The sequence below is a fragment of the Armigeres subalbatus genome, chromosome 2 (genome assembly GCF_024139115.2).
Source record: "Armigeres subalbatus isolate Guangzhou_Male chromosome 2, GZ_Asu_2, whole genome shotgun sequence".
NCBI lineage: Eukaryota > Metazoa > Arthropoda > Insecta > Diptera > Culicidae > Armigeres > Armigeres subalbatus.
Window position 1 is genome coordinate 188860766 of NC_085140.1, and position 23009 is coordinate 188883774.

Sequence of the window (23009 nt, forward strand, 5' to 3'; positions counted from 1 at the left end):
TTTTTACAACGATGCGAGTCCCGGAAGGTTGAGGAGTACATTCAAAGTTAATTGCCTATATGCCGGGTATTAAGCCACCCGGAGTGGAAATTAATTACTATGTCTGAAACTTGATTATGCATATGTACAACATGTGATAGATTTAGTTCGGAAAAGGTATTGGAGGGTAACCGCCCCTTCGGTGGGGTTTGATCCCACGACCCCAGTTTGAGGAGACTTTCAGCCCTAGGCTGGCTCGTCTGCGAAATGCAAACTCATTTTTATATATATAGAAGACTAGCAGAACGTACCCTGCGTTGCGTTCTAAATGTGTATTTTTGATATTTTTTGCGTTCTAAATGTCAATTTTTGATATTTTTAAGTAGGAAAAAATATAAGCTAGAGTTTTTGCGCACATACACACAGACATCACCTCAATTCGTCGAACTGAGTCAATTGGTATATAACACTATGGGTCTCCGAGCCTTCTATCAAAAGTTTGTTTTTGGAGCGAACATATAGCCTTTACGTATACTTTGTATACGAGATAGGCAAAAGCGTGGTTAAAGGCGGGCGGAGTTAAAGTTGTACATCATTTTGAAGCGTGCATGGGGCCCCTAAGGTTGGTTTTGGTACATGAGTTTTGTTGGGGCACGTTTATATACTACAGAGCTCACTTGATTTAGAAACTGATCGATGACGAGAAGCCGAATTTCCTTGGATATTAGGGTGGCTCAAATTAGTATGCGAAAAACTTTTTTAAATTTTTTTGATGGGCCGCCCTCTTATTCGGTTCTATTTGATGCCCTGATGCGCTGGACAAAATTTCAGCCAAATCGGTCAACGTTTGGCGGTGCTAAACTCGTTGGAAGTTTATATGCAAAAATGTATGCAGAAACATCCAAAAACAGTGAATTGCAGTTGGACGGCACAACTTACGATGAAGAACTATGATACTCATTCAGATCTTGAAGAATTTAATACAGAATGTTATGCTGAAAACCGCGAGAAGATTAGAGTTTGCCTGGCTAAGTTATTAGCATTTCTTTGAAGTGGGGTTTGAGCAAATTTCGTTTCTTTTACCTTTGAAAAGAAATAAATTCACCCCTACAACACTCCAGTAAAATGCTAATAACTTTGCGTAATAAACTCTAATCTTCTCGCGGTTTTCAGCATAACATTCTGTATTTAATTCTACAAGAACTGAATGAGTATCATGGTTCTTGATCGTAAATTGTGTTGTTGAACTGCAAATCACTGTTTTTGGATGTTTCTGCATACATTTTCCATAGAAACTTCCAACGAGTTTAGCACCGCCCAAACATTGACCGATTTGGCTGAAATTTTGTCCAGAGCATCAGGGCATCAAATAGAACCGAATAAAAGGGCGGCCCATCAAAAAATTTGAAAAAGTGTTTTTTGAGCCACCCTATTGGCTATGTTCCAATAGTTTCCGCTGCTGGCTGCACTTTGAACTTGCTTTCACAGCTCCATTTCTGCTCGTCTGAGCTCCTCGTATTTCAGGATGCCAGTTTGGGTAGCTCGTCCTTCTCTGCGACGGATTACGTTGCCAATGAACCTGAGGACATAAAGTTGTGTTCTCAGCAGTCGCTCCAAATAAAGAATACTTTAAAAGACTTGGTGGAAGCGACAAGAGTACTTACAAGCTCTTGTACGTTCTTGGACGTTTGGTTCAGGATGCAAAAGAAATGAAGGCACATCGAACCAACGACCGCTGTAAACAAAGTTCGCCACTGTATCACTTCATCTATAGGGTTCAATAATGCAGAAGGTATTAGACAAAACCACGGCGTCCGCTATGCGAGCACTTATTACCGCTCGGATAGAACCTTAAGATGTGCCATTTTGCTTTTAACGCTTCAACTCAAACTAGATCTTCACGAATAGTCAGGGTGTAAATAAACACATCTTTAAGGCTCCCCCAAACCTAAGCGATTTCATCGCCGCGACGGCGACAACTAGTCGCCACGATTCTATCGTTGGGTCGCTGCAGGCAATGTTCTATTTACGCTTCCATACCAACGGCGACAGAATCGCTGTCGCCAAGCAATAGAATCGTGTCGCAACTGTCGCGTCGCGTCTGTTTGGGGGAACCTTTAATTGAAAGCCTCTTTATTCCCGCCAATTGCCTGAATGTGTCTCTTGTATGGCAATAACAATGGATTCACTATGCCCAGACCAAGAATACTTCCCACGCGGAAACATCCTTGGTCGAACCGAGAAACGAACTCACCATCTCTGCACTGACAATCATACGCCTTTTGCTCGCAATGTTAACTGGATACTCCTAGCAATTTTTAGGTTATTCAATTTTGCCAGCGTTAGTCAACTCGACTCCCCAGTGTGTGTGATGTAAAAATACTCTGTGACCGAGCTGAAAATGGATCACACCGCGCAAGGGATGGAACAGGGAGGACCAGATAGTAATATTAATTTACCAACAAGTTGTGCAAAAATAAAGGCATGGGGGTAAAAATCTGCCGGAGGTTTTCCGTTCAACCCAACAATTCCTACCAACAACTGACCGACCGACCGACCAACCAACCAACCAACCTATAAAACCTGTGGAATATTTTAGTTTTTATGGCTTGGTAATAAATTAGCATATATAATACATTGTGCTGCACTTTACGGTTATCCTTCGTGTGTTTGAGGTCTGGCGCTTAGTTTAGAATCCGGGAAAAACTTGCCGCATCAACAAATAGCAGCCTCCCGCTACAGTAACATATCTCCTCCGCACGGCAGCCGCAAAAGGAGTCGACGACGTTGCAATGGCAACCAACTTACCGTTGCTATCTTTCTGGGCGCTCAATCCACCCGGAAGTAGAATGCAGGCCAGCACCTTCAGCAAAACACTCACGAATGACTTCATCTGGAAAGATACGTGGTAAGAAAAGGTGGTTTCGCTGTCAGGCAGGATAAATGAATTTTTTTTTTGGTTACTGCTACTTAAAGTTCTTATCTACATTCGAATTGCATGAGTGTTAAGAAACACTGAGAAATTGTCGTGAAACTATACTTCTTAGAATAAATAATGAAGATTTCATGTTCAATATTATGAAGAAATAATTGCCCACAAGTTAAGCTTGCGTTGACCTGAGTCTTACTCCTATAAATATTGACTTCGGTGCAAATTTTACTTACAAACAATTAAACCAACAATTACCAACAAAAACCCTAATTGATTCACCTAGCAGTGTTGGTGCCTTTCTTGTGCAAAAAATACTAAAAAATATTAGTGAGTGTTTTTAGTGCATTTTGAGCGTAAGAAATAGTATAATTGCATGAAGATCGAAGTAATCCGTGAACGCGCTTTCATGTATTTTTCGCTAGTGAGATTTTCCTCGCGTCCGATGATTCGAATAGTACTACGCCACTAAGAAATATTTTACGTTTGATATTCAATCACAGTAAAGGCTCCCCCAGACCTAAGCGATTTCATCGCCGCGATTCTATCGTTTGGTCGCTGCAGGCAATGTTCTATTTACGCTTCCATACTAACTGCAGCAGAATCGTTGTCGTCAAGCGATAGAATCGCGTCGCGACTGTCGCGTCGCGTGTGTTTGGGGGAACCTTAACATACCAGTGAACAACTAAGTGTTATCTGATCGTTTTTTGACTAGCAGATGGTTATATTACTGATGCACTTTATTTTGGTATTCACAATCAAATTGTATGACCTGAAATTCGTTAAAAGGGGTGTGCGCGTGGTCGCAGGCGAGATCACTTCAAGCATGGTTTTTACACTATTTGAACGATACTCGAGATTTTACTAAAGGGCTTGACAGTCTTATGGCTACCGTTTCTGCTTCATACGCAGGACGTCGTGGGTTCAATCCCAGGCTCGTTCCATTAGCAGAAGCATTGCTTGTTGTCTGTCAAGCTCAGACCTTTTTTTTCCCGATAAATTTGAAACGGTTATTTGATGGCTTATGTGTCCGGCACTAGTACTGGGGGATATTCCCCTTATTTCGAGTGCTCACAGAAACAGTTATGTGTGCGGTATATAAAAGTCTTCCCTATTCGGCTCGGTCCATAGCTACACGTCGCCAACCACGCAGTCTACGGCCGGTCCGCAAGTCATCTTCCACCTGATCGATCCACCTTGCCCGCTGCGCACCTCGCCTTCTTGTGCCCGTCGGATCGTTGTCGAGAACCATTTTTACCGGATTACTGTCCGACATTCTGGATTTTGTCTGCAACTACACCTGCTAGTCGCCAACTAGTCGATGAAATTGCTTTTCTTGGACTCAGCCAACTCAACAGGATTTTCAACTTTTAATCAAACACCAAGTCGAGCATGGTTTTTTTTTTTTTTTTTTTTTTTTTTTTTAACTATTTTTATTTGCTAATTATCTAATACATGTATTTATCTCTTAGACTAGGTGTTCCGTGTTTTCTTAACACTATCATCCTTATTTGCTATGTTACGCTTTTAGTTATTATTAATACATTTCAATTGCCTCTGGCAGTTAGGATATTTCCTCTGGTTGAATTAAACCATGTAGGAATTACAATGTTTTCTACTTAAACTAAACTTAACCTAATTAATACTAAAAGTACAAGGAGCTAATCGTTGCAATAGAAGATTGCAACGATTTTTGCCTAAAATTGGAAATTATTTTGTTGGACATTTGTTGCAATGTCTCAATATTAGAAATTCTATGAAGTTCATTGGTACTATACCACGGAGGCAACTTCAGAATCATTTTCAAAATTTTATTTTGAATCCTCTGAAGTGCCTTCTTTCTGGTATTGCAGCAACTAGTCCATATTGGCACAGCATACAACATGGCTGAAAATTTGTTTGTAAATCAAAAGTTTGTTCTTAAGACAAAGTTTCGAATTTCTGTTTATAAGTGGATATAGACACTTAATAAATTTGTTACATTTGGCTTGAATGCCTTCAATGTGATTTTTAAAAGTTAATTTTTGATCTAGCAGAAGTCCTAAATATTAAGCTTCCCTAGACCAATTAATCTGAACCCCATTCATAGTGACAATATGTCTGCTAGAAGGTTTCAAATAAGAAGCTCTCGGCCTATGTGGGAAAATTATAAGATGAGTTTTGGAAGCATTCGGGGAAATTTTCCATTTTTGCAAGTGAGTGGAGAAAATATCCAAACTTTTTTGCAATCTACTACAAATGACACGAAGGCTTCGCCCTTTGGCTGAGAGACCTGTGTCATCTGCAAACAAGGATTTTTGACACCCTGGTGGTAAATCAGGTAAGTCAGAAGTAAAAATGTTATACAATATGGGCCCCAGTATGCTGCCTTGGGGAACACCAGCTCTTACAGGTAATCTATCAGATTTAGAATTCTGATAGTTTACCTGCAGTGAGCGATCTGGTAAATAATTTAGGATCAGTTTGATAATATACAGAGGAAAATTAAAATTCATCAATTTTACAATCAAACCTTTATGCCAAACACTGTCAAATGCTTTCTCTATATCAAGAAGAGCAACTCCAGTCGAATATCCTTCAGATTTGTTGAGCCGAATTAAGTTCGTAACTCTTAATAACTGATGAGTGGTTGAATGCCCATGGCGAAGTCGAGCATGGTGATTATTCACTGCATGAATGCACTGTCCTTGAGGCTCCGGGTGCCGTTGTGCCACTTGACTACTATCATCCTGCGTTGGATACATCAATTGACAACGGATTTAATCTACGTTTCGATGGACCTATGAGTGACGACCGGCTCAATTTTTGAAAAACCGATTTTCAACAGCTCCGACAATGCTTGTCCCGTATTGACTGGAATGTTTTAGACCGCCTGGACATCGAATCAGCTGTAGACCACTTCAACTGTCTGCTACGTGACTGCGTTTCGGCCGCTGTACCGAAGCGAAAGCCTCCGAGGAAACCACCGTGGACTAATGGGCCAAACACAATGGATACGTTTGCGTGCGGTTTGACAGTTTTCCCATGGGAGTGTATTCTCGAGCTATTCGCCTTCTCAGGATGTGGATGTCTTTGATATAGACGTTCAAATGGTTCTGTCAGCGATACGTCAGACCAAATCATCCTTTTCTCCTGGACCTAACGTTCTTCCATCGTCCGTGCTGAAGAAATGCTCTGATATTCTAGCTGTTCCACTTTGTCTACTATTCAGCCTATCACTCCAGCAGAGTAAATTTCCTGTGCAGAGCATTTCTCTACTATGTTCCCAGTTTTCAAGAAAGGCAACAAACGTAATGTGAGAAACTACCGTGGCATTACATCACTCGGAGTGGAGTCGAAAGTGTTCGAGTCGCGGATGAACGATAGAATGTTCGCTTCCTGCAAAAAATACATCAGCCCCTATCAGCATGGTTTCTTTCCCGGCCGCTCTGTGGAAACGAATCTTACCAGTTGTTCGGATGGTAGAAGGACCTTCAGAGCTTTTTGTCGGGCGAAGCTTAAAGCTGAAATCATAGGATTTATTAGAATGTTTTCGTGAATTATAAGGTATCCCAAAAGGGGGTTATAATGACTTACGATAGTCTTCTCTTAATTGTTTAAACTTAAAAGTAAGCAAGAACAATCTCATCCAAGGATTCACGACCTTTCTAAGGAGAATATATAGTTCACATGAGGTAATTTTAATTATATTTCAGGTTAAGTTTACCACCAAGTAATTCAGCTTTTGCCAGAGGGGCTTTTTAGTTCATCAACAATTCTACAATCCTAGATTAGATAAGATTAATTAATAAATCCTTGCATATTGAAGCTTAACAAACTTACTGCAGATAAATATTCGAGAGAAGTAGATTAAATTCAATAATCAGTATAAATTTCTAGAGGAGGCACGTTTGCAAAATAACAGCTCTATTGTTAGTAGCTAGCTACACACATTGCAGTCCGTCGTCACAACGACAAGTCATTCGTTTTCGGCGAGTTCACTACCTCTCATTGGTCCAGTGCTGCCGGAACATCTCCCTCCCCGTGAACTCCGATGTTGCCTTCACGGGAAATCTCCGGATTCACCAGCTCCAACTTCCATCACCGCGAGTTTGACTACCGGTCGTTTTAGTTTACCGTTTCCGTTGACTGTTTTCACGATAGCCTGCCGGATTCTACCATCACGTCCCTGGATGACTTCTTCTATTCTTCCTCGTATCCATGTCCTACGATCACCGTCTGCAACGTAGACCAAGTCGCCCACTCTCACGGGGCGTACATCGTCGAACCATTTCGATCTACGATTAACAGTTGGAAAGTATTCTTTTATCCATCGCTTCCATAATGCGTCGGATAAATATTGGCTCCTTTGATAACTGCTGCGCAAAGCTGCTCCAAGGTCGGTAAAGCTCCGTAGCGGTTCATGCGAACCGGATGAAGTTCCGAGTATGAAATGGTTTGGAGTAAGTGCTTCATCGTTCTCACACTCCTGAGGCATGTATGTAAGCGGCCGAGAATTGATGAACCACTCCGTTTCTGTCAAAACCGTCAAGAGGATTTCATCATTCAATTTACGTCCATCATCAAGGGCTCTCATGGATTCCTTTACGCTGCGAACCATGCGTTCCCACACATAAGTGTTTTGTTGTCATATTTCTTGCATATTATTTCCAATGTTATCGAAATTAAAAAATAATTTGTGAATGTTGTGAAATTTAGGCACTTTTTAGATGGAAAAACCGTTGCTGGATAAGTGAGAGTTCTTCTAAATTGAGAAACACCAGACAACAAAATACACACGGAATAGAAGTCTTCAGCGATATTAATAAACGTGTGCCGATTTTAAGGTGATGCATAACAAATTATTTGATCGAATAGCTACACATAAATCAACATGCAGTCTACAACGTCCGTTTTATCGGAAGAACATTCTACTGAAACAACGCAGCCATCCGCTATGAATGTAAGAGATAAGCCTAAAAATGATTACTCGGATATCCGGAGAAAGACTGTTCTAGTCAGCCCAACGGAAGAGCAGTATGAAGCATTGAGGAAACGTTTGGAGGAGAGGATTGCAGATAGCCGAGGCGAAACAGTTTACGAAATAGGAGTCGGAGAAGATGACAGTGAAAGCGGTTTGGACCCTGAAGAATATGCAGCATCTCTGGCGACCCTACAATCTTTGGCCGCATTGCTCAATGCCGAATGTGTTGAATTACGCACTAGAAAGGGAGAAGAGGGTTTAACGGGACAGTATCTGGTCCGCACCAAAGTAGACGATAATGATTTCACAGAAATACGTGTAGCAGTGGTCGGCAATGTTGACGCCGGCAAGTCGACACTTCTTGGTGTGCTGACACATGGTGAGCTGGACAATGGACGTGGTTTCGCTAGACAACGCCTATTTCGCCACAAGCACGAAATTGAAAGTGGCAGAACCAGCTCCGTTGGTAACGACATTCTCGGTTTCGACAGCGTAGGAAATGTGGTGAATAAACCTGATCACGGTACTTTGGACTGGGTCAAAATTTGTGAGAAATCTGCGAAAGTAATTACTTTCATCGATCTTGCCGGCCATGAACGATACCTGAAGACAACAGTATTCGGAATGACTGGTCACGCTCCTGACTTCGGAATGTTGATGATTGGTGCAAATTCAGGAATAGTCGGAATGACGAAAGAGCATTTGGGACTGGCGTTGGCTCTCTCAGTACCGGTATTCGTAGTTGTGACTAAAATCGATATGTGTCCACCGAATGTTCTACAGGAAAATTTGAAATTATTGTACAAAATTCTCAAATCTCACGGGTGCCGTAAAGTACCGGTCATGGTTAAAACTTCTGACGATGTCGTGCTTAATGCGACAAACTTTGTATCCGAACGATTATGCCCAATTTTTCAAGTATCTAACGTAACAGGTGAAAATTTGGATTTACTGAAGATGTTTCTTAATCTTTTAACGGTTCGCACAACCGGAAACGATGACCTGCCGACCGAATTTCAAATTGACGATACGTATGCAGTGCCAGGAGTCGGCACTGTTGTCTCTGGTATTACACTGCAGGGCGTTGTGCACCTGAATGACATTCTTCTATTGGGGCCAAATCCACTAGGAGATTTTCAGCCCATCGCAATTAAAAGTATCCACCGTAAGCGAATGGTGGTTCGAGCAGTGCGAAGCGGTCAAACAGCCAGTTTTGCATTGAAGAAAATCAAACGATCCCAGATAAGGAAGGGCATGGTGTTGGTCAGTCCAGATATTCACCCACAGGCTTGCTGGGAATTCGATTGCGAAATACTAGTTCTGCATCATCCTACGACTATTTCCAGTAAATATGGACGGTGGTCAGCTATTTATTTTATTTATTTATTTATTTTATTTTATTTTATTTCATCTGACAAAAAATGTCTTAATGAAATAGGGATGGGGAAAAGCCTATTTGAGATAGCGATGTGCTGTACTGAAAGAGGCATAAAAACCCCATATCTTTTAACAAACATTACAAAAGCTGGTTCGACATATACATAACAGATTAAAACTACAAATACAATATAAAAATAAGAATGGTCTTAGTGTTAAAATAAATGCATCTTTAGATTCATCGTCCAGTACTGATTCCGTTGCGTAACATGGTACACTGCGGTAGTATTCGACAAACTGCACAAATTCTTCAGATGTCTAAGGAATGCCTACGGACGGGTGATAAAGCTGTTGTTCGCTTCAGATTCATCAAAAATCCTGAATACATGAAACCGGGTCAAAGAATGGTTTTTCGAGAGGGTCGTACGAAGGCCGTGGGTAATGTAATTACCCCACTCTATACGCCTGGTTCCGTTCAGCAGCGTACGAAGCTGAACAAAATGCAGGGTCGTGGAGCGCCAGCTTCGCAATCAAATGTCCCCAAACCGTTATCGAAAGGCACTAGTGATGCTGCTTCAGCAGCACAGTCCAGCTTGTCTGGAAACACAATGGTTTTGGACATTGGCACCGACAAGCGGAACAATCGGTCAAGTAATACACACAAAAAGTTTCGCGGAGGACCTTCCACCAATATGGACACAGGTGGGCGTGATACATCCCCCGCGTCTTCTCAGCAAAGCACTTCATTTTGTAAAGATTCGATCTCAGTAACTTCTAACTGAATGTCAACCTCTGAACCTTGACAAAACTAAACTAGAAGGTCTTTTTCAGAAAAAAAAAAAAAGCTTGCGGGTGGGTTGAACGACCACTTTGTCTTGGCATCCGTAAATGTGTTCGCACAATCGCCGTTGATTTGCGTCATCAAGTCTCGGTGGGCGCCTACAAAATTGGTGCCGTTATCGGTGAATATTTGAATAGGAGGTCCCCTCCTACGAACGAAACGGCGAATTGACATAACACAAGACGCAGTGGATAAATCGTAGGCTATTTCTAAATGGACAGCGCGGACCACCAGGCATGTGAAGACCACTACGTATCGTTTTTCTCTGCGCCTTCCAACCGTTACATCCAATGGACCTAGATAATCAATCCCAACATTGCTGAATGGTCGCATGTAGGGTGTTAAACGTTCTTCGGGTAATGGCGCCATTCGCGGTGACTGCGGTTTGCACTTTTTTACTTTGCATTGCTGACACGACCGTGCGACTTTGTCAACGATTGATCGTAGATTAAGAACGAAGAATCGTTGACGGACTTCATTAACGACTGTTTCTTTATTGGTATGCCCATATTGACGATGATAATGATCGATGAGTCGGAACGTAATTGGGTGCTTTTTCGGGAGGATTATGGGAAATCTAGAGTCGAATGGAGCGTACCCTGCATGGGCAGTCCTGCCTTCTACTCGTATTACTCCAAATTCGTCAGCAAATGGGGATAATTTATACAACACACTTGAACGTTCAATGCTGTTCAGTGATTCGGGACTCATTTCACGATTCTTTAATAGCACTCTTACCTCATCCGGAAAACTGTCTGCCTGCGCCAGTCGGTACAAGTCGAATTCCGCCTGCTTTAGTTCTGTTTGACGAAGTGGTACGATAGTTGCTGGAACGGAACGTTTTAAGCATTCTCCTTGACGTTTAGTTGCCGTGATAGTCATTATCGGAAGATCCGTTGCTCGTTGTCGACAGTTTTTGATAAACCGACGCACCATGGCCATTGTTCGTAGCAAGACGTTCCATTTTGAAATGTTTTCAACCTTCATTAGATCTTGGGGTATCGTGATATGATGCAGCAGGTAGCATGAACGAAGTTCCTCCTGGGTGTTCGCTGCAACCTGTCGTTGTTGTGGCCATGTTTCTTCCGTACAATACAAAAATGGTGGTCCATTGAACCAAGCATCTGATGAATCCGGTTCTGTGTGCCTTCCCCATTTTGTCAGACAATCTGCGATGTTTTCTTTCGTGGGTACCCACCTCCAGTCTTTCAGCCGCGTATGTGTGAGGATTTCTCCAACTCGATGAGCAACATACTGTTTGTATTTACGATTATCGGAGCGAATCCACGACAGCACAGTACTTGAATCCGTCCAGAGGAAGCATTGATGAACTGTAAGTGTGTGATTTTCTAAAACGCATTTCAACATTCTTGCCCCCATTACCGCCGCCTGTAGTTCTAGTTTTGGTATTGACTGATACAGCAGTGGAGCCACCTTACTTTTTGCCAGAACTTGAGCCAAATATATGCCTTTATAGTCCACCGCTCTAAAATATGCTACACATCCCATGGCGAACTCACTGGCATCGGTGAAAATATGCAATTGCAGCGAGTGGTTTAGCGCCACCAAAGTAATATCGAGGAATTCGCAAACGTTCGATACCAGGAAGCAGTTGAATCCAGCGTCTCCATTTGCTGAACTCTTCGTCGGGAACATCCTGATCCCACATAGTCCCACACCTCCAAAGGTCTTGTATCAGTATTTTTCCATGTATCAGGAACGGCGATAGCATACCGGTTGGATCGAGAAGGCTCATTATGCAGCGAGCAACAACTCGTTTTGTAGGACGACGGTTCGCGAAAACATATGAATCTAGGTCGCCATGCAAGCGGGTTGAATAAGAGAAGAGGTCCTTCTGCGGGTCCCAAATCAAGCCCAGAACGCGTTCCCAACTCTCTTGTGTAACACTTCCGATCATTACTGGTTTCTGTTGTTTGACGTCTCCAAGCTCCAATAGGACGTCTTTATTGTTGCTCACCCAGTTCCTCATCTCGAACCCGGCACGGGAATGTATTTCTCGTACTTGTTTTGCTCTTTTGGCAGCTTCCTCGACAGTATCAGCACTGTCGACACCAGTTTTACTTCGTTTTGAATGGAGAACATGTTCCACAAGGTAGCACCCTTGGACCATTGCTATTCTCTCTTTTCATAAACGATGCAACCCTTATATTGCAACGAGGAGGACGGAGGTATGCTGCTGTTGTTTGTCGATGACCTTAAAATGTATGTAGTTGTCCGAGACCTCACTGACTGCTATGAGCTACAGAACCTTCTCGAAATCTTCCATGACTGGTGTACTCGGAATATGATGGTTCTAAGCATTCCGAAATGTTATGTCATAAGTTTCCGATGAACGACTAATTTCATCAAGTTTGATTACAGTATTGCTGGTTCTCAACTTCAACGGGTTGATTATGAAAGACCTAGGAGTTGTTTTGGATGAAAAGCTTACCTATAGCCGCCACTTCTCAAATGCATACCATCGATAGAGTCAATCGCCAGCTTGTGTTCATGTTGAAAAAAATCTCCAATGAGTTCCAAGATCCGTTGTGTTTCAAAGCACTGTACCGCTCTCTGGTACGCTCAATACTAGAGTTTGCATCTGTTGTTTGGAATCCCTACCAGGCTGTATGAAGTGACCGGTTCGAAACTGTCCAAAGAAGATTCGTCAGATATGCTTTGCGTAACCTTCCATAGAATGACCCGTTGAACTTGCCTGCTTACGCTGATCGCTGTCGTCTACTCGGGTTGGATACTCTAGCCAAGCGGAGGAATGTGGCTCAGTGCAGTCTTCTGATTTTCGCGGTGTGAACGATGGGTGGAACGATGTTCATTTGCCTCCTCCACGTACCGTCCGCCATTTGCACCCCACCATAGATGGTACACAGCACTCTCCTTTCGAAATCTCCCAGTGCGCGTTGTTCCTCCACGAGCATCGTCAAGGTCTCGAGTCTGCAGAGGACTACCGTTCTAATGACCACGTTGGCACGTTGTATTCGCGGCATTTCTGCAGTATCGCCCATAAAGCCCGCCTGGTACTGCCCCACGAACTCTCTTGCAATTGGTGCTAATCGACAGCAATTTGGGAGAGTACCTTATAGGCGGCATTCAGCAATGTGATTGCGCGGTAGTTGCTACAATCCAGCTTATCGCCCTTTTTGTAGATGGGACACAAGACACCTTCTATCCACTCCTGCGGCAAAACTTCCTCCTTCCAAATCTTGGTAATGACCCAGTGCAGCGCTCTAGCCAGTGCCGCACCACCGTTTTTAAATAGCTCTCCTGGTAGTTGGTCAACCCCAGGGGCTTTGTTGTTCTTCAACCGGCCAATCTCCTCCTGGATTTCCTGGAGATCCGGAGCCGGTAAAATTATGTCCTGCGCGCGTTCTCTCAGGTTCATCACCATACCGCCATCTTCGTCTGCCACATCGCCATTCGTGTGTTCTTCGTAGTGCTGCCGCCACCTATGGATCACCTCACGCTTGTTCGTAAGAAGGTTCCCGTTTATGTCCTTACACATATCGGGCTATGACACGTGGCCCTTACGTGAACGGTTCAACTTCTCATAGAACTTTCGTGTGTTTTTAGCGCGGTACAGTTGCTCCGTCTCTTCACGGTCTCGATCTTCCTGCTGGCGCTTTTTTCTCCGGAAAATCGAGTTTTGTCTGTTCCGCACCCGTTTATATCGTGCCTCGTTGGCCCTCGTGCGGTGTTGCAGCAATCTCTTATCCGGGGGCACCGTGCCAAGTGCAGCGGTTGCGTTGCTACCAATAGTGGATCGAATATCTCTCCAGCCATCTTCAAGAGACGCTGGGCCTAGATGCTCTTCAGTTGAAAGTGCCACTTCCAGCTGTGGCGCGTATCCTTGGGCTAGTTTACCGTCTTGTAGCCGCCTAATGTTAAGCCGCGACGTTCGACTTCTATGCGTGTTGTACACCGTCGAGAGTTTTAAGCGCATGCATGCTGCAACGAGATAATGGTCGGATTCAATATTCGCACTGCGGTAAGTGGGGACCGTCGATTATAGAACGTGGTTTTCCGTCCTTGGTTAGGTGATCTCCATGTGGCCTTGTGGAAATTTTTGCGGGGAAATAAGATGCTTCGGACTACCATTCCGTTTATGCATCGATTCGATACGGTGTGCAGACTATCCGGCCCGAAGACCGGTCTTAACATTTCCTCCCTTCCTACCTGTGCGTTCATGTCGCCGATGACGATTTTGTCGTCCCGCAGTGGGCATCCATCGTATGTCTGCTCCAGCTGTGCGCAGAACGCTTCTATCTCGTCGTCGGGTCTCCCTTCGTTTATCATCAGCTTGCACATAAACAGTTGTAGCAGAAATAATAATCTGATTCTGGATGGAGTTGCCCGCCTTAGTTTTGGTGATGTTTTTTGCTTAGTTTCAAATTTCAAAAACAGTTTCATTGTTACATTGTCGCCGTTGAAGTAATAACGATGGCGTTGACGTTTTAGTCCAAATTCAAATTAACAATCGCTCACTTTAAGTGATTGATTGTTTATCCTCACGATGGATGAACAATTCAATACGTATTCTAAAACATCTGATAAGAAAATGCTAATACTGTTGTTTATAAAAATATTCGTTGCATAGATCACATCGCTTTCCATGGTGAATCCCGATCAATATTCCTAATTACCCCACCCTACTAACACAAATCCCTTCCAGTGGATATTGTGGAGATGCAGAGGTATTCTCGGTCTCTAGTAGCAACAATAATTATTAATGATTATAATCACACACTAACTTTCCCTTTCTTTCCCAACTGACTGTAAGGACTTGGCCGGCGCCGTTATTGAACAACATTCGAGAGCTGCTGGAACGTGCACTTCGAGAATAGATGGTAAATCCCAACCACTATTCACTTGGATTTAACAATACATACAGACATAACAGACATCTAAATCCTATCCAAATCCAATGTCAAAATTTTTTGATTATTCTCAGAATGAATCTTTTTTCAATAATATAGAAATACAAAGAAATCCATTAGGGGAGATCCATTAATAAAGTAACGCAATAATCAAACCTTTTCAACCCCCGCTCCCACCACCACTAACGTCACTCTGTATAAAGGATATATAAAAATTGTATGGATTGTCACGCTTCACTCAACCCGCCTACCCCTCTAAGCGTAGCGTAATTTATGGATGTCCCCTTAGCCACAAGTTGTTAATGAGTTCATACACTTGGGCTCACTGGTTACCACCGGAAACGATTGCAGCAGAGAAATTCGAAGAGACATCTTGGCCGCAAATCGCTTCTCCTTCTTATTGGCATTACATTCCCACACTGGGCCAGAGCCGCCTCGCAGCTTAGTGTTCATCAAGCACTTCCACAGTTATTTACTGCGAGGTTTCTAACCCAGGTAACCATTTTTGCATTCGTATATCATGAGGCTAGCACGATGATACTTTTATGCCCAGGGAAGTCGAGACAATTTCCAATCCGAAAATTGCCTAGACCGGCAACGGGAATCGAACCCAGCCACCCTCAGCATGGTCTTGCTTTGTAGCCGCGTGTCTTACCGTCTGGCCGCAAATCGCACTTACTTTGAATTTCGCAAGATACAAATAGATCTTACCGAAATATCAAATTGACCATCCACTAAACGACGATTAAACCGGTAGTCCTCTATGAAAAAGAGACCCGGACAATTCTCGAGGAATACCAACGCTGCGCATAAAATCATATAAGGGGTCGTTCAAAAATGATGTCACATGTTTTAGGGGGAGGGGTGTAAGATTGTGTGACAGTACATATACTAGGTATACAAAAAAGCGTGACAGAGGGGGGAGGGGTGGGTCTAGAAATCCCAAAAAGTAGTGGACGTCATATTTGAATAACCCCTAACCTTTTCTGTTTGCTTGAAACTAATGCTGCAGCAAGTAGGGTAAGACGGAATAATGCGCCCCACCTGGCCAAAACGCCCCCCTTTAATTTATAGAAAACTATAACTAATTAAGGGTCAAAATCAGTTGGTACCTATAAGTATTTGTAAACCCATCATACTATGTGAACGTGGACGTATTTTTGTATTATACAACGAAAATAATAGCAAAATACAAAAAGTTACAGTTTTGATGTAACTTTCCATGTTTGTTTGCTCAACATTCTGGAGCGACGCTAGCATTTTTTTTTACTTATGGATCCTGTACACCTCCGGTGGTGCAAAGGGCCGACTTGAAAGATCTCCATCCTGAGCGATGCCCGGCTATCGCTTTAACCTGTTGCCAGGTTAGATTTCGGTCGACTTCTTTTATTTCTTTATTGAGGCTTCGCCGCCATGAGCCTCTGGGTCTGCCTCTGCTGCGATGTCCCGCTGGGTTCCAGTCTAATGCTTGTTTACAGATTTCGTTTCCGCCCCTACATAGAGTGTGGCCGACACAGCTTCACTTCCGATCCCGAATTTCTGTTGCTATCGGCCTCTGGTGACAACGACGATGGAGCTCGTTGTTTGAGATCCAGTTGTGAGGCCACCAGGCCCGAATTATATACCGCAGGCATCTGTTAATGAACACCTGCAGCCGTTGAGTGTTCTCCACTGATACACACCATGTTTCGCTAGCGTATAACAGCACAGATTTCACGTTAGAGTTGAAAATTCGTATTTTGGTGCTAGCATACTGTCCGCAAAACTTGCACTGGAACACTCAGTTGGGCAACAAAATGACTTTTCTCAGTGGTAAGTATGATATAAAATTGCTTCCATCTTCAAAAATGTAACGATTTTCGAAAACATGTTTCACTGGCCAAAACGCCCCAGTGTAGGCAGGACGATATGCCCTTACCAACTGGACACAAGCGCAGCAAGCTTGCAGCAGTTGCTTCCAAATGGTATGGAAAATATTGAAATGTAATTCACACCTGGGAGCTGCGGACTCGATCGAATCCAATTTTCAAGATATTTTGCTTGAAACTCGAAAATTTCCTCTCGGTGTTCAATGTACACGTTACGATTTTCTCACATCGAATTACCATTGTGTTTTTCTTTATAAAATTCATTAAAAAGATTTCGTAAATTTACTGCCTTGTATTAATTAACATGTCGAATGTTAAATTAATTCATACCCTCCACTTACATTGAATCCGTCGATATATTCAAAATGACGCCAGAAAATTGAAATTTGTTCAAAATGAGCTATATTTAGTATGAGTCGATTTATACGTATACTCTCTCGGCTGTGCTCAAAATGCACAAAACCTCTCCCGATGCGATGGATACTTTTTGACAGCTTGCTTTGGAGATTCGTTGACACTCGTTTTGACTCTATCCGCAGCTCCCAGATTCACACCTGCTTAAATGGACCTATGTTGGTTTTTTGATGTCAAGCACATAAGGGTTTGTAACCTTTTTATTATGGGATTGATAAAATACTAATGAAGGGCTATGAAACGTCTTTGGTTAAGGTGGGGCGTATTGTCCAGGCACTTTTTGAAATTCATTTTTTCACGACTTTTCAAAAAAGCTTTATTACGTTATTACTTTATTACTTTTAAAAAGCTTAATCTGTAATATTTTTATATGACTACTCACGGGCAATGCATTTGCGACTTCCTGGACTACCAAATAACACAAAGTTTGCATAAATTGCGTTGAAAAGTAAAAAGTTATCAAGGAGTTGCCTTAGGGGGGGCATATTATACCGTCTTACCCTAAATGCGTCGCGACTTCTCATGAAGTGGCTTCAAAACGGTACAATAGACGAATTAATTTTCTTGGGGGATCTCAAGTATTCAAAGCAACATCAACGCTCGAGAGAATTTGAGGCAAACATAAATTGTAATTCCTGGCTTTACGTTCATAATCCGAAGTCGTTATAAAAGTTTTAAAGTAGATAGATCCGTTTTTTTGGACCACCCAGAAAAAAATAATAGTGATTCCTATTACTACCTTCTACCTGATTGTACTGGCAATACGCATTGAAAGTACAATCGTTCGAGAAAATTATACTCTAATCGAAAATGCACTTACCTTTAGATTCTTGACGAATATAAAACCACTCAAACCAAATGAATCCTTGTCTATGTAGCGGCGACGGCCAATCCTATATACGATGGAGATGTTGACGCACCGTTCTATCCGTAGTATCCTGGCCGCAAGATCGGGGGCTCAACTCAACGGTAGCAATCACTGGAAGACACACTAACGGGGGCGACCGGCAAGCGAGCGGCTGCAGCGCTAATGGAAGCTAATACCCCGCACTGACTTATGGCCGGGGCACACTTGTTGATGGGAAAGCCGATGGAACACTGATACCGAGCTGGTGCATGCATAACAGTATTTATAATTCGGACGGAAACTCGATTTTCCTTTCGCTAAGCGGGGCACTCTGGGCTGGCCTCGGAATGGTTAGTTGTCCATGGTGTATAGTGCTTGGCAAGTGGATGGGATTTTTTTTCCCGCAGTTTCATCCCGGGTGCTGTTGTTTTCCCTTCATCGAGTATTATTTTGTGTTTTTTTCTTCTTCGAACATTGACCACTGCTGGGCAGAGTTGAACGAGAATTGCAATTTACAAGCACTAAACACGTGATGTATTTTAACTCCCATCCCGCTTGTTGATTGCCTTGCACACTGAAATATTCGGAACTGTTCGACGGGCAAAATGTGAAACCTTTTATTTCTCAAGAAAAGTTAATTAAATGAACACCGTTTTTCGCTACACATGTAGATACGATGTTGTTATACCATAACTGTGAAGACTAAACTATCATTAGCATTCCAAAAAAATGGTAACAGCAAAAGAGGAAGTCTTACTTCAAATCACCGGATCAAAGGTCTCACAATTTTCCTGATCTTGTTACAATACCAGGGCAGAAGCCATGAACAGAATAACAAAGCATGATATGGACTTGTTTGATATAAGAGATAAAAGAACAGGCAACGATATCGAAAATTTGCACCGAAATATCATTTAAATATCAAGATTACGCTATGGATAAGAACAATCTATTGGCACATGATATTGATCACTTATGACAAATAGCATAACTTGATCTTCTCATGATATTTTAGTGCAAAATATTGATATGATCGTCTGATGTTTTATCCCTTATATCAATCATGTCCATATCTCATTTTGGTATATTATCAACATTTGATATTATTGAGCTATTTTCGTCTACTCGAATAGTGACCATTGTGCACGTCCCAGAAAATGAAAAACATAAATTGGTAATATAATTGAAGCGCAGATAACAAGAAGGAATAGAATGTGTATACTCGTAAGAATAAAATCAGCAATAATTCAGTTCCATTGCAAATTTTCGAACACTTCGCTAGTTTGAAACTGGAACAAAATAGAACAAACTTGCTGGTTACCCCATGTTACTCTATTAATGTTAGATTTTTTTTTTCAATTGAATAAAATAACTGCTGCTGAAAAAACGTTCGTAATTGCAAAGTCGATTCGTTAATAAAATGACGCATTCACACACCAAAATAATTTTAAGATCTCATGCTGCATTCGTGGTTCAATTCTGCAGGAGATAGAAATGACCGGCATAATAGTTTTAATCTTTTTGAATCACGACTGTTAAAAAAAAACCTAGAACAGCTGCTATGAAAATGCATGCAGATTTATATTCAAATTGAATGCCTCGAACAATATGAATCAATGCTGAGTTCAATTTATAAAATCGTTGAAACAAATTTAACCAATGTTTCCCCAAAAAATACCCTTGTGTATGTCTGCACGAACTTCGTGTAAAGTGGTCTTGAACTAGTTGTTGATGAATCTTCTAATAACACTGGACTAGGGAACTAAAGTGATAAATATTTGAACCCCAATGAAATAAGGTTTTAAGTACGAAGTACTTTACAATAAACTGCGCAACCTATATTCCGATATAATCCCTTATTGAACGCTTAGCCTAGTCACTAGCCATGGTGACTAGTATAATGAATGTTTAGAATATTCAACACTATTTCTGTCAAATATTTCCAAGATTGATACCCGTAATACGGAAGTACTATTTACATTTAAAAGATAACTAGTGGCATATGTTATTGATATAAATCTCTAATGACAATGTTCATTAGGGTAGGGTATCATGTTAGTTTTTGACGTAGGACTACGTCTGTGTTTGCTATATCGGGGTACACTTTGCGATTGAGAAAATCGGAGACCGTCACGAAAATATGATAGACTTTGAACGTTAATAGCTCAGCCGTATCTCCCGTATCTCTTATAATCCTATAATAAACGTTTGCACCGGATGTAATAGTTATGGTGTTTCGGGAGCCTTCTGACGATGCTGCAAGTTCCAAGAACCACTGATTTTTGGATGTTATGGAAGCTATGAGATAGTTCCAGTTCTCCTAAGGATCTCAGAAGAGATTTCGGGACGATTCCGGTTGTGTAGTTCGGACTTTCATGGTTTAGGGGAACTGTCATCGAAAGAACTGATCCCCAACACGTTTAGCCTAGAACTGAGAACTTTATTGAATTTTACTTACAGAGTTTGAATGTTTGAATTTAATTTGCTGGTGCCGTGTGCACCGTTTCTGCCCAGTCGTTCTTGATGCCTGGTGCACCAGAATCGCTGACTAGGCAGGCGTCGGGTGACATCGCTCAACGTCTCGGCTGCTAAGCTGTGCTTTGGCGGGCTCGCCTCGTTGTGTCCTCCAGCTCCTGGATTCGTCTCGCGTTCCGCCGCCATCTCCGTGATGATGATCGCCAGCAACAACAGGCCGTCTATGGTGTAGCCTGCTGCCTCGTGAGTGGAGATTCCGTTCTCCACGGTGATATCGGAGCTCGCTACAATGTGGCCATTTGAGCATTGTAGTTGGTTGCCGTTGCTGTGAGAATGGTACTGCATTGTTGCGGCACGGTCGAAGTAAATTCTGGATCGAGTTCATATTGTTCAGTGTGCATTTTCTGCTAACAATGCGCTCGACTTGTTGCTGGGTGGTGCCCGTCCGCTGACAATTCTCGGAGGACACATTTTCTGCTGCGTTAGGGACTTCTTAGCAGGAATTCTGTCGCCATATGCATCTATGTTGTTTTCCTCGATCGACAGTGCAACAAAGTTGCAATCGACCGCGCTTTCCTGGGGTAGCCATCATTTTGACTTATAGGGCAGCTACCTATTCTGACTTTGAGTACCTCCAGGTTGCTAAGATAACAACCGGCAGGGACGGGAACGGTTGACATTTCTTTTTATCATTAAATCTGCCCCGAAGTAAAAGAAAAACAAAAACACGGCAGCCGCAGCAGCAGCCACGACCAAGCAGACGACAGGCACCATATGATTTTTATTTTCTCCCCACAATTAATGTTTCTGTACACTCATTTCACGACGTATGACCGTTTTTGGTGGTAAATGATTATTTCTCTACTCCTTGCTCATTTTAGAGACTAGAACTAATGAATTAATACCAACGGCTAGCATTCTTTCTAGGCTTTGCGCCACAGGCAATTAAACTCGAATCTGTTCTGTTTGCGCTGCGCACGAACCGAAACAAGAAATCTGCTGACTGCACCGACGGCTCGACTCTCACGCAGCAGCAGGCAGGAACATACAAACAGTTTGCCTCATCGGTAAAAAAAAATGTCACAATGAGGCGTACATTTTTTTTGAAAAACTGTTTCGGTTTGTGCGGTGCGTGAAATTTGATCGGATAAAATGTAAACATTCGCATAATCACAGTGTTTTACTGTACATTTCCCAACACTGAACCGGAATTATACGCACGTCCTCCAGGTGCCACATCTGCTTAAACTCCTCCGCCAAGTCGTGGTACTTCGTTATCTTGTTGGAAAATGTTGTTCGGACATTATGGTCTAGAGCAGCGGTTCTCAACCTTTTGCTTGAGAGGTACCCCTTCGAGTTATTGTATTATTTGAGGTACCCCGTATTTTATTTAGCGTAGTTCATAAGATTATCTTGAATGAAGGCTTTCGAACCAATTGCAAAGAAATTTTTGATAATCTTGAATTACGTTTCTGAACCTTTTGAAAGTAGACTTCCAAGCTTCTTGAAAAAAGAATTCCGAGCCATTCGAAAAGAAGTTTCCGAGCCTTCTGAAACTGGGCTTCCGACCCTTTTGATAAGAGACTTCCGAGCCATTCGTGGGGGTTGGCTATAAGAATTCTGAGCTCCTCGAATGGAGGTTTCTGAGCCTCTTAAAAGTGGGCTTCCAAGCCTCATGAAAGGGGTCTTTCAAGCCTCTTGAAATGAGGCTTTGGGCATCTTGAAATGACGTTTCTGAGCCTTTTGAAAGTATGCTTCTAAGCTTCTCGAAGGAAGAATTTCGAGCCCCTCTAATTAAAGTTTCCGAGCCTCTTACAAGGGCCACTTGAAAGGGTGCTGTCTGAAAAAAAGAATTTCGAGCCTCTTGGAAGGAGTCTTTGACTAACTGAGCCCTTTGAAAGTAGACTTCCAAGCTTCTTGAAAAAAGAATTCCGAGCCCCTCGATAGGGTTTCTGAGTCACTTGAAAGTGAGCGTCCGAGCCTCTTGAAAGAGGGCTTCCGGGTCTTTTTAAAGAGGGCTTCCAAGCCTCTTGAAAAGGGGCTTGTGGCCCTCTTAAAAAGGGGGCATCTGAGCCTCTTGAATAAGAGCTTCCTATCTTTTTGAAAGGGGGCTTCCAAATCTATTGAAAGGGGGCTGGCTGGAAGAAGAATTTCGAGCCCACGAAAGAAGTTTCCGAGCTTATTAAAAGGGTGCTTCCGAGCAGCATGAAAGAGGTATTTCGAACCTCTTGAAAAGAGGCATTGATCAATGATCATCTACAAATGACATTGCTGAGCCGTTTGAAAGTAGGCTTCCAACCTTCTTGAAAGAATTCCGATCCACTCAAAAGAAAATTTCCGAGCCTCTTGAAAATGAGCTTCCGAGTCTCTTGGAAGGGGGCTTTCAACTTTCTTGGACAGGGAGCTTCAGAGCCTACTGAAACT

The 23009-nt window shown here is 42.5% G+C and overlaps 1 protein-coding gene and 1 long non-coding RNA gene across 2 annotated transcripts in view; one reads left to right on the forward strand and one right to left on the reverse strand.

Moving 5' to 3' along the window:
• Nucleotides 1-18347, reverse strand: part of LOC134211400 (uncharacterized) — a 32847-nt gene extending 14500 nt beyond the window's left edge. The window contains exons 1-2 of the long non-coding RNA XR_009979013.1: nucleotides 18084-18347; nucleotides 2788-2872 (exon numbers count right to left, since the gene is read on the reverse strand). This is a non-coding gene — a long non-coding RNA (uncharacterized LOC134211400). The remainder of the gene's footprint in view (nucleotides 1-2787; nucleotides 2873-18083) is intronic.
• On the forward strand, nucleotides 7524-10075 carry LOC134215642 (GTP-binding protein 1-like). The gene is made up of 2 exons (XM_062694786.1): nucleotides 7524-9239; nucleotides 9518-10075. Exons 1-2 carry the CDS (start codon nucleotides 7782-7784, stop codon nucleotides 10028-10030), a joined length of 1971 nt encoding a protein of 656 aa, XP_062550770.1. The 5' UTR covers nucleotides 7524-7781; the 3' UTR covers nucleotides 10031-10075.
• Nucleotides 18348-23009: the final 4662 nt, after the last annotated feature.